This window comes from Cetorhinus maximus, chromosome 2 (genome assembly GCF_964194155.1).
Source record: "Cetorhinus maximus chromosome 2, sCetMax3.hap1.1, whole genome shotgun sequence".
NCBI lineage: Eukaryota > Metazoa > Chordata > Chondrichthyes > Lamniformes > Cetorhinidae > Cetorhinus > Cetorhinus maximus.
The window spans coordinates 187,065,740-187,077,925 of NC_135880.1; the positions used below are offsets into that span (position 1 = coordinate 187,065,740).

Here is a 12,186-nt window from a genome sequence, read left to right on the forward strand (position 1 = left end):
TGAGAGTCAGTGTGTGTGGGACCCGTACCCCAGTGAGAGTCAGTGTGTGTGGGACCCGTGCCCCAGTGAGAGTCAGTGTGTGTGGGACCCCGACGCCAGTGAGAGTCAGTGTGTGTGGGACCCGTACCCCAGTGAGAGTCAGTGTGTGTGGGACCCCGACGCCAGTGAGAGTCAGTGTGTGTGGGACCCGCACCCCAGTGAGAGTCAGTGTGTGTGGGACCCGTACCCCAGTGAGAGTCAGTGTGTGTGGGACCCGCACCCCAGTGAGAGTCAGTGTGTGTGGGACCCGCACCCCAGTGAGAGTCAGTGTGTGTGGGACCCGCACTCCAGTGAGAGTCAGTGTGTGTGGATCGTACCCCAGTGAGAGTTAGTGTGTGTGGATCGTACCCCAGTGAGAGTCAGTGTGTGTGGATCGTACCCCAGTGAGAGTCAGTGTGTGTGGATCGTACCCCAGTGAGAGTCAGTGTGTGTGGATCGTACCCCAGTGAGAGTCAGTGTGTGTGGATCGTACCCCAGTGAGAGTCAGTGTGTGTGGATCGTACCCCAGTGAGAGTCAGTGTGTGTGGGACCCGTACCCCAGTGAGAGTCAGTGTGTGTGGATCGTACCCCAGTGAGAGTCAGTGTGTGTGGATCGTACCCCAGTGAGAGTCAGTGTGTGTGGGACCCGTACCCCAGTGAGAGTCAGTGTGTGTGGATCGTACCCCAGTGAGAGTCAGTGTGTGTGGGACCCGTACCCCAGTGAGAGTCAGTGTCTGTGGGACCCGTACCCCAGTGGGAGTCAGTGTGTGTGGATCGTACCCCAGTGGGAGTCAGTGTCTGTGGGGGGGAGGGGGAGACTTCACCAATAATCAACGTTTCCTGAAATCGAAGCAAGAAGTTTTGGGAAAAGGCTTTGTAGACTTATAAAGTTAAATGACTAATGAAGCTGCGTTCAGTCAGGGTGGAGAATAAACCTCAGTGTGAGAAGGGAAGAGTTTGAAAAAACTAAACTTGTTGAATGGTGTTAACTGTGTCCGGGTTGGCCTGTCTGCGGATCCAGTGCACGGACAATGTCCTGACTGACACTGGGGGCTGCGGACAGAACTCTGCTCACTGCCGCTGGCCACTGCCACTGGTCCACATACACAGGCTACAGTCCCTACACTGCTGACTGACCCGGGAGGCTATTCACTCGGATTTAAGGGTCAACGAGATAACTGTCAACATCCCCCTGATTAATTTTCCCGGTGTCAGGACCTGATGCACTGGGATCTGCCTAGAGTCTAATTCCCACACGGGACGCTCAACTCGATAAACTACTCACCCCGGTGAGACAGTGAAACTTTTCTGCAATGATTCATCTAAATCAAAGACGTTCGGACAAAATGCACAGTTCAGAGGGATGGAGGAGAACTCATTCCGGCAGGACAGGGGTGGTTCTCCCTTAACTGGTACAGGAGAGAGGGAAGGGAGAGGGAGGAGGGACAGAGGGTCACACACACACACAGAGAGAGTCACAGCGAAGCGTGGACATTCAGAGAAAGAATTCGTACCGGGGCAGGAGTGGAGAGCCTGCGGGCGGATGATGAAGCCGGGTTGGGAGCCCAGGGCCAGTTCCAGGTGGCCGCGGCTCTCCTTGGCCAGAATCTCATCGATCATGAAAGTCTTGTAGCGCCGGTTCCCTGGCCTGTGCATCCCGGGGAAGGTGAGGCTCCGCTCGGCTGGAGCCTGCATGGCGAGTCGCTCCGGGATAGTCCAGAGTGAGCTGGGCTCCGGCTCTTCAGTAACCGAGCTCCGCCTGCAGCCGCTTATAAAGCATCTGATAAAGATCTTCACAACTCATCGAGGGACAGGCGGCCCGTCAATCAGCCTCTTCCTGCAGCCCGGAGTCAGACACACAGGGGGAGGGAAAAGGAGGAGGTTTGGGGGGGGGGGGGGGGGGAACTCAGCCAGACCTGGGGGAGAAAGGGGGTCGGAGACAGGGGCGACCCAGACTGGACGGTAAAGTGAGACTGGCTCCACGCCTGTCTCAGCTCCTGCAGCCTCCCTTGTCCAGGCCCCGACAGGGGGCCCTTTAACAGCTGAGTGTCCAGAGCCAGGCAGGGTCCCAGCTCCAGTTCACACCAACTAACTAACTCCTGTGGGGAAGAGCATTAGAAACCATCAATATCGGATAGGCAGCAAGAAACCGTATAGGGAATTCAGGAGAAACTTCTTTATCCAAAAAGTGGTGTGAATGTGGAACTCCCCACCACAGAGAGAGGCTGAAGCGAATGGTATAGAATACATTTAAGGGTGAGTCAGACAGGTATATGAGCGAAAAAGGGAATAGAGGAAAGAGGGGAGGAGTCTCAAGTGGAGTATAAACACCAGCATGGAGTGGTCGGGCTGAATGGCCTGTTTCTGTGCAGTATACCCTGTGTAATCCCATGCAAGCTCAGAGACACAGTCCCAGCTCAATCTGCATCCAGAATGGAGCCCTGGTCCCAACTCCAGACGGCAGACTCTGACCTAAATCTAGTTCCTGAATCTGAACCAAGCCCCAGTCCAGATCCACACTAGCTGGTGACTGGCTGCTGGCTGTAGATGTGACCCTGTACCCCCTTGAGTGGGGCCATCAGTTTGCACCAGGTCCAATGTTGTGGTTCCCAGCTGCTCATGCCCATTTGCTTGTCAATCACCACAGCTGGCTGCTGGGAAGGAGAGATGTAGCCTACCCTGAGAGACAGTGCCTTCCTTGTGCCCATTCCTTCTGCCTCGATATGGGACCAGACCAAAGGGTGGTGTCCCTGTTTCAAGCCCTAGCCATCCAATCCCAAGCATTTTCAAGCCAATCAAGACCTAATTGTAGATTCTGGGCTTCTATAGCAATAACCAGGGCATCCATGGGAGATCTGAGATGGAGGATTCCTGTCCTATTCCAAAAGTGTACTGTTCCTCCGCAGACCCAAGGGCACTGGCACTTAAATTCATCAGAGGCATCCCAGGGGCATTCCTGACTGCTGGCGGGACCTAGTTGAGGAATGGGCACAGCAAAACTCTGGTTGAGGGAATGAGGCAGGCTGTTCTGCCTGGCCTCATCTCCTCTTCCCATTCCTCATTCAAACCAAGGACAACCCCCAGTTAGATGCTCATGGCCAAACAGTACCCTTCTGTAAAGGAGTTCTGTTATGTGCCCAATTAGATGGGTATATGATAGAACTTGTTTGGGTGAAGTCATCAGATAATTTCTGGAATAAATGTTGCTCAATTGTTGGTAAGTTCTTGGCAACTGTCCCAGAAAGTCTCCCAGTGTGTCCCAAAATTCTCTTCATGCCAACAGCATCCAAGATGATCTATCACTAAATAAACAAAAACAGAATTACCTGGAAAAACTCAGCAGGTCTGGCAGCATCGGCGGAGAAGAAATCAGTTAACGTTTCGAGCCTTCATGGCCCTTCGGCAGAACTGAAGCATAGTTAGGAGAAAGGAGAAATATAAACTGGTTTAAGGTGGGGGGGGTGGCGGGGGGGGAAGAGAGAAGTTGAGGGTGTGGTGATTGTGGAGATAAGCAATATCTCCACAATCACCACACCCTCAACTTCTTTCTTCCCCCACCCCCCCACCCCCCCACCTTAAACCAGTTTATATTTCTCCTTTCTCCTAACTATGCTTCAGTTCTGCCGAAGGGCCATGAAGGCTCGAAACGTTAACTGATTTCTTCTCCGCCGATGCTGCCAGACCTGCTGAGTTTTTCCAGGTAATTCTGTTTTTGTTTTGGATTTCCAGCATCCGCAGTAGCTTTTAGCTTTTTGTTTTTATCACTAAATAAAGCCTGAAATCCTCAGCAATGATTTGGTTACTCCCAATCAGCTGATAGGTGGGATCATTAATTAAAACTCTAGGCACCAAAATGCCATGCAGCCTCTTTAATGAACGCTAATAGGCAATGTAATCACCAATCAACCCCTTAACAATCCTCTGGGCAATTGTTCCTCACGTTTGCTTCATTCAACTCCTTTACTAAGATGTCATGTTATGCTAAACATAGACTAAATGTTGTTATATCTTAAGACCCCATCTTGGTCATCTTTTTACCTCTGTAGTACCTGAGTATTTGACCAAAATCACCTCTTTTCAGTTGAAGTCCTCAGAGAATTTCTGGAATAAATATTGTTCAGTTGTTGGTGAAGTCTTGACTAAGTGTCCCAGAAAATCTCCCAATGTGTTTCAGAAGGCACCTTCACAGCTTCAATGACCATGAAATTGTGACTATCCCTTTAAGTAGTGCTTGAAATTGACATCAGTAGTGTTTACTAACATATATGAAACATAGGGGAGAACTTTCCCCATGTCAGGTGGGCCTGTTGGGAGCGGGCGCGGGCCCGATCACCACCCACGATCGGGTCCACGCCACCATTTTACGCGGGCGGGCCAATTAAGGCCTGCCCAGTGTAGTTCATGACTCCCGTGCATAGCGGGAATGGGCGGGCGGCGGCGGGCGTGCTCAGGCTGCCAGGTCCAATGGCGACCCGACGGCCTGTATAAAGGAAAGCCTGGCAGCCTTGGAAAAGCTGCTCACAATGACTGAGAGAAGGGCTCTGCAGAGGGGCAATGCTGGTGACGCAAATCTGGAGGGTAGGCCATCGGGGCAGGCCAGGCCGGAGGGTAGGCCATCGGGGCAGGCCAGGCCGGAGGGTAGGCCATCGGGGCAGGCCAGGCCGGAGGGTAGGCCATCGGGGCAGGCCAGGCCGGAGGGTAGGCCATCGGGGCAGGCCAGGCCGGAGGGTAGGCCATCGGGGCAGGCCAGGCCGGAGGGTAGGCCATCGGGGCAGGCCAGGCCGGAGGGTAGGCCATCGGGGCAGGCCAGGCCGGAGGGTAGGCCATCGGGGCAGGCCAGGCCGGAGGGTAGGCCATCGGGGCAGGCCAGGCCGGAGGGTAGGCCATCGGGGCAGGCCTGGCTGGAGGGTAGGCCATCGGGGCAGGCCAGGCCGGAGGGTAGGCCATCGGGGCAGGCCAGGCCGGAGGGTAGGCCATCGGGGCAGGCCAGGCCGGAGGGTAGGCCATTGGAGCAGTGTGACCCTCGTTTTTCAGATGAGTGCCTAGTTGACCTCCTGGAGGAGGTGGCAGCGCGGCAGGAGGTCCTTGTTCCGAGGGACAGGAGGCAGAGGTCCCCCCCACCTGACCAAACGTGCGTGTGAGGAGGTGGCCGAGAGTGTTAGCTCCCATGATGGCTCCAGTGCCGCAAAAGGTTCTCCTGCTCCTTCCCCACTCGGGAAGGGTGAGTACCATGTTGCCTCAAGTCACTAAATGCAGCCGTCACCCTTTCCCCCAAACCCTCCCCCACCACCACACTTCCCCCCCCCCCACCCCTGCCACACCCACGCCAACTCTGAGTACAGTAACATCATTGAATCCCTCATGGCATGGATCCCTCGCTGGGTGTGACAGCAGAGATTGCCCATGCCCAATTCACCCTGAGAGGGTTGAGCTAGGATGTGCTCTGCACCCACAGCATGTGTGACACTGACACCCAGAGTGTAGAATGGGGTTGAAAGTCAAGGGTCTGCACCTAGGCAGAGTGCTGAAACTGAAGCATGTCGAAGTCAGGGTGCTAAAATGCTGGGTGGGGAGCTTCCAGTTGGCGGGGCACCAATCCATCTTCTGGTGTTTGCGCTCCACGTGCTTGTGCCTCCTTGCTAAACAAAGTGACACCTTGTGGTGCCACATGTGAAGGAGGCAACATTTGGGCAATGGTGGGTAGGTCAGCCCTGGCTTGTTTGGGTGAGTGTGCAGCAGCTGCGGGGTGACGAAGAACTGGAGCCCTGCAACGTCCCACTCTGGCTGGGTTGGCAGGGATGCGATGGGAATTCAGGTGCAGGCTGGACTAATCAATGCTCCTCTCTCCTTTTCAGGAAAAGACTGCGCACAATGCGTCGGAACGAATGCGGACTGGCGGAGGGCAGGCCCAGTTGGCCACCCTAATGGCTTTCGAGCAGCAGGCCATGGATCTTGAGAGGTGCCATTCCCCCAGGTCCACCGGTGGCAGTGAGGCTGGGGTACCACAGGGAGACTGTTTGGCGAGCACTCAGGTCACCATGTGTGTCCCAGAAGCCATGGCACTGCTGAATGCTCAGTGATTGAAGTTAACAACATGGGTTTATCCTTGATTATGGAAGCATAATGATCTGGGGGAGCGACATGAAAGTTGACATTGTCTGCACTGTAACTAATCAAATGTCCTTTTTCTTCCTTTCAGTATCACCGGAGCAGGGCCAGGAGGAGGAGACAGAAGGCCCACCTCTCGCACCTGAAGCCCTCAAGAAAATGCACTCACCAGCGACACACCATCTCAGCCAGGCAGGCACCAGTGCAGATACTAGCACCTCGGTGGGAATTAGATCTTTGGCTAGTGCCCCAGGGCACAGCGGTGAGGGCACTTCACAGTCACTGGAGGAGCGGGCAGAGACAGAGAGAGCCCAGGGTGCCGTCAGACGGAGGACTGCTGGGAACCAGCCACATGCTCGGTCGGTGGCTGATGATGTGCCTCTGGAGTCGTCCGTGAGGCAACAAATGCTGGAAGTGCAGCAGGGTGTGCGGGAGGATCTGGTGGAGATCCATGAGGCTATGCATGGCATGGTGCCTGTGCTGGAGGAGTCCACACGGAACATCACCGATGCAATGAGCCTCATGGCTGAGCGCCATGCTTCCTCCATGGAGAGGCTCCTCCAGGAGAACAGTCAGGACCTCCTGGGGTTGCGCTCGGACCTGCAAGCCCTCACAGCAGTATTGGCCACAGCTGGTCAGTGCCAGTGTGGGAGAAGGTTTGGGCACCAAGTATCCCAGCTCGGTGCCCATCCATCCACGGTGAGCAGGGAGGTCCAAAGCGACCTCACGTCAGCGCAGCAGCTGCCTGTCATCTCTGTGGGCTCCTCTCAGGGTGCTCCAGATGAGGGCAGCAGCTCCTCCGCCCCTCTGGTGTGACCGTGGCATCCAATGAGCCGCAGCAATTGGGGAGATGCCAGCTGTGGAACTGGCCGCTCCCTCCCAGGCAGAGCCATCAAATGCTCCACAGGGCAGAGGATAACCGCCAAGGTCATCGAGGCCAACAGGACAGCACAATGAGCAGGTTGTGTCAGATGCCAGTGCCAGCGAGGGGACAGCACCTAGACATGGCACCGTAAGCGTAAATTTAAGCACTTAGGCACACCATGGGTTTCTCACTGGTGCTTTTATGTTGGCCCATAGTACTTAGTCGAAGACTCGGTGTGATGTCCAACACCGTTTTTGTTTTGCTTTATGAATTTACTTTTGTTTGCTCAACAAATTTTAACATGTTGCCATGCCTCAGGGTGATTCCTTACTTCTGCATGTGTATGAGAAGCCATGATGTTATCAGCGAGTTGTTTGGCATTGAACTTTATTGACAAGGGCATTAGTTAATGTTATTATCCAGGCTGATTTAGCACTCAGGTGTCGACTGTGGAGCCTGCAGCCCTGGCGTGTGTTGAGGGTCCATCTGTGGTAGGCTAGCTGAAGGTTCTTTGGATTAAAGCCCCCCGGGTGTCCCTGCCTCCCTGGAGTATGCCCGGGTTAGCATCGACCCCCTCGTCGTTTTGGGCATGCTCATCCTCGATCTCACAGCTGGACTCATCGTGTGCATCCGAAGCAACTGCATCCATGTCTTCCTCGTCCACTCGTCGTCCCTTTCCAGCTCCAGATTGTGGAGAGCGCAGCTTGCAACCACTATCAGCCACATATGATCTGGGGGTATTAGAACCGAATGTAGTAGTAGTACTACAATAGGACTGAAGATTTGTGCTCCAGAACTTGCCGCACCCCTAGCCAAGCTGTTCCAGCACAACACTGGCATCTACCCGGCTATGTGGAAAATTGCCCAGGTATGTGCTGTATACAAAAAGCAGGACAAATCCAACCCAGCCAATTACCACCTCATCAGTCTACTCTCCATCATCAGTGAAGTAATGGAAGGGGTCATCAACAGTGCTATCAAGTGGCACATGCTTAGCAATAACCTGCTCACTAATGCGCAGTTTGGGTTCCACCAGGGCCACTCAGCTCCTGACCTCATAACAGCCTTGGTTCAAACATGGACAAAAGAGCTGAACTCTCGAGGAGAGGTGACAGTGACTGCCCTTGACATCAAGGCAGCATTTGACTGAGTGTGGCATCAAGGAGCCCAAGATAAACTAGAGTCAATGGGAATTGGGGGAAAACTCTCCGCTGGTTGGAGTCATACCTAGCACAAAGGAAGATGGTTGTGGTTGTTGGAGGTCAATCATCTCAGCTCCAGGACATCACTGCAGGAGCTCCTCAGGGTAGTGTCCTCAGCCCAACCATCTTCAGCTGCTTCATCAATGACCTTCCTTCCATCATAAGGTCAGCAGTGGGGATCTTTGCTGATCATTGCACATTTGTGACTCCTCAGATACTGAAGCAGTCCATGTCCAAATGCAGCAAGACCTGGACAATATCCAGGCTTGGGCTGACAAGTGGCAAGTAACATTCAGGCCACACAAGTGTCAGGCAATGACCATCTCCAACAAGAGAAAATCCAACCATCGCCCCTTGATGTTCAATGGCATTACCATCACTGAATCCCCCACTATCAACATCCTGGGGGTTATCATTGGCCAGAAATTGAACTGGACTAGCCACATAAATACTATGCCTACAAAAGCAGGTCAGAGGCTAGGAATCGTGCGATGAGTAACTCACCTCCTGACTCCCCAAAGCCTGTCCACCATCTGCAAGGCATAAGTCAGGAGTGTGATGGAATACTCCCCACTTGAATGGATGAGTGCAGCTCCCTCAACACTCAAGAAGCTGGACACTGTCCTGGACAAAGCAGTCCGCTTAATTGACACCACATCCATAAACATTCACTCCCTCCACCACCGATGCAAAGTCGCAGCAGTGCGTATCATCTACAAGATGCAATGCAGGAATTCACCAAGGCTCCTTAGACAGCACCTTCCAAACCCACAACCACTACTACCTAGAAGGACAAGGGCAGCAGATACATGGGAACACCACCACCTGGAAGTTCCCCTCCAAGGTACTCACCATCCTGACTTGGAAATATATCACCGTTCCTTCACTGTCGCTGGGTCAAAATCCTGGAACTCCCTCCCTAACAGCACTGTGGGTGTACCTACACCACATGGACTGCAGCGGTTCAAGAAGGCGGCTCACCATCACTTTCTCAAGGGCAACTAGGGATGAGCAATAAATGCTGTTTTAGCCAGTGATGCGCACATCCCATGAATGAAAAAAAATTATAGTGCGCCCATTGAGCGGACTAGGCATCGGAAGCGCATCTTGAGAAGACCAATGGTTCTCTCCACCACAGCCCTTGTGGAGGCATAACTCCTATTGTACCGCTGCTCAGCTTCTGTTCTTGGATGGCGGAGAGGTGTCATGAGCCACCTTTTGAGGGGATAGCCCTTGTCACCCAGCAGCCGACCATCAAGCCGGGCTGGAGCACTGAAGAGCCCCGGCACCTGGGAGTGTCTGAGGATGTAGGCATCGTGGGAGCTGCCTGGGTACCTTGCACAGACTCGTAGAATCTGCATCCTGTGATCACACACTATCTGCACGTTCATGGAGTGGAAGCCCTTCCTGTTGATGAAGGCACCGGGCTCACCTGCTGGTGCCTTGATGGTCACATGTGTACAGTCTATAGCACCCTGGATGTGGGGGAAGCCAGCAATGGCCGCAAAGCCTTTGGCTCGCTGTGTCTGGCTTGCCTGGTCTCAGCGGTAGTGGATGAAAGTCAATGCACGCCTGAATAGAGCGTCTGTCACCTGCTTGACACAAGTGTGGGCAGCTGATTGGGAGACACCGCAAAGATCACCCACCGACCCTAGAAAGAGCTGGAGGCATAGAAGTTGAGGGCAGCTGTGACCTTTAGAGCGAGTGGCATGGGGTGCGCACCCACACATTTTATGGAGATCTCAGGGCCTACCATCTGACAAATGGAGGTGACAGTCTCCCTTGAGAGACGGAGACTTGCTGCTCCCATCCCCTCATTCTGAGTATCGCTGCTCCAATCCCCTCATCCGGAGTATCGCTGCTCCCATCCCCTCATTCTGAGTATCGCTGCTCCAATCCCCTCATCCGGAGACTCGCTGCTCCCGTCCCCTCATCCTGAATATCGCTGCTCCCATCCCCTCATGCTGAGTATCGTTGCTCCCATCCCCTCATGCTGAGTATCACTGCTCCCATCCCCTCATCCTGAATATCGCTGCTCCCATCCCCTCATCCTGAGTATCGCTGCTCCCATCCCCTCATGCTGAGTATCACTGCTCCCATCCCCTCATCCTGAATATCGCTGCTCCCATCCCCTCATGCTGAGTATTGTTGCTCCCATCCCCTCATGCTGAGTATCACTGCTCCCATACCCTCATCCGGAGTATCGTTGCTCCCATCCCCTCATTCTGAGTATCGCTGCTCCCATACCCTCATCCGGAGTATCGCTGCTCCCATCACCTCATTCTGAATATCGCTGCTCCCATCCCCTCATGCTGAGTATCGCTGCTCCCATCCCCTCATCCTGAGTATCGCTGCTCCCATCCCCTCATGCTGAGTATCGCTGCTCCCATCCCCTCATCCTGAGTATCGCTGCTCCCATCCCCTCATCCTGAGTATCGCTGCTCCCATCCCCTCATGCTGAGTATCGCTGCTCCCATCCCCTCATTCTGAGTATCGCTGCTCCCATCCCCTCATTCTGAGTATCGCTGCTCCCATCCCCTCATGCTGAGTATCACTGCTCCCATACCCTCATCCGGAGTATCGCTGCTCCAATCCTCTCATCCGGAGTATCACTGCTCCCATCCCCTCATCCGGAGTATCGCTGCTCCCATCCTCTCATCTGGAGTACTGCTGGTCCCATCCCCTCATCCGGAGTATCGCTGCTCCCATCCCCTCATTCTGAGTATCGTTGCTCCCATCCCCTCATCCTGAGTATCGTTGCTCCCATCCCCTCATCCTGAGTATCGCTGCTCCCATCCCCTCATCCTGAGTATCATTGCTCCCATCCCCTCATCCTGAGTATCGTTGCTCCCATCCCCTCATTCTGAGTATCGTTGCTCCCATCCCCTCATCCTGAGTATCGCTGCTCCCATCCCCTCATCCTGAGTATCGCTGCTTCCATCCCCTCATCCTGAGTATCGCTGCTCCCATCCCCTCATCCGGAGTATCGTTTCTCCCATCTCCTCATTCTGAGTATCGTTGCTCCCATCTCCTCATCCTGAGTATCGCTGCTCCCATTCCCTCAGGTGGAGTATCGCTGCTCCCATTCCCTCAGGTGGAGTATCACTGCTACCATTTCCTTCAACTGTGTACTCTTAAGCCAGAGAAGCTGAAGCAGCCCAGTCTCCCCTGCGGAGGTATCAATGCTCACAGGTAATTCCAGCATATGAAGTATAGCAATGGGAGCTCCTTCCATGGTCTACTGTAGAACTTGAATGATCCAGCAAGGAGCTGTGCCTTACAGAGCAAACAGGCCCCTGGATTGATTCTGGCTCCTTGCTAAATTAGCTCCTCTAAGTGGGACATTTCAATGGGCTCAGTTCATACAGGAGGAGCAATCAGCCAGGATTCCCATCTGTAATTCATAACATTCGTAGCTGCATTCTGCTAACAAGGATATGTGTGAATTTGTAATGTGACAGTGCAAAACTTGGTGTACTCACCATTTAGGTTCAGACATGGTCACTTGGTTGGTGATTGGCACCTGGTGAAACACATTTATCCCAGAAAACTGAGTCGGTCCCATGTCCAGGTGCCCTTCTCCCTACCAGTTTGGAGGAAAGAAAACTGAAAGTGACACAGATTGGACAGACTGGTGAAGGAAACAGACCATCATTCTAAGCATGAAGGATATTGTCCAAGTTGCATTACAGAGACTTGAGAACAAAATCTAGGCTGTCAGCCCCTGTTCCACTATTGAAGGAATGCCTCACTTTCAGATCAGCTGTTAAAGAGCTCAAGACCTCCTTACAGCCTTGGACCAAATATTGGCAAAAGAGCTGAACTTCAGAGGTAATGTAAAGGCACTTGAGGGAAATGAACCTCCCAGCACTATGGAAGTAAATCAGGACAATGGGACTGAAAGGATTGCTCTGCAGAGAGCCAGCACAGACTCGATGGGCTAAATGGTCTCCTCCTGCGCTGTAATGCCTATGGCTATGATTCTGAAACTAA

The 12,186-nt window shown here is 53.5% G+C and overlaps 1 protein-coding gene across 1 annotated transcript in view; it reads right to left on the reverse strand.

The window, feature by feature from the left end:
• Positions 1-1,753, reverse strand: part of barx2 (BARX homeobox 2) — a 42,309-nt gene extending 40,556 nt beyond the window's left edge. Inside the window, exon 1 of the mRNA XM_078530731.1 lies at positions 1,533-1,753. Within this exon, the coding sequence (XP_078386857.1) occupies positions 1,533-1,713 (181 nt within the window). The 5' untranslated portion in view covers positions 1,714-1,753. The remainder of the gene's footprint in view (positions 1-1,532) is intronic.
• Positions 1,754-12,186: the final 10,433 nt, after the last annotated feature.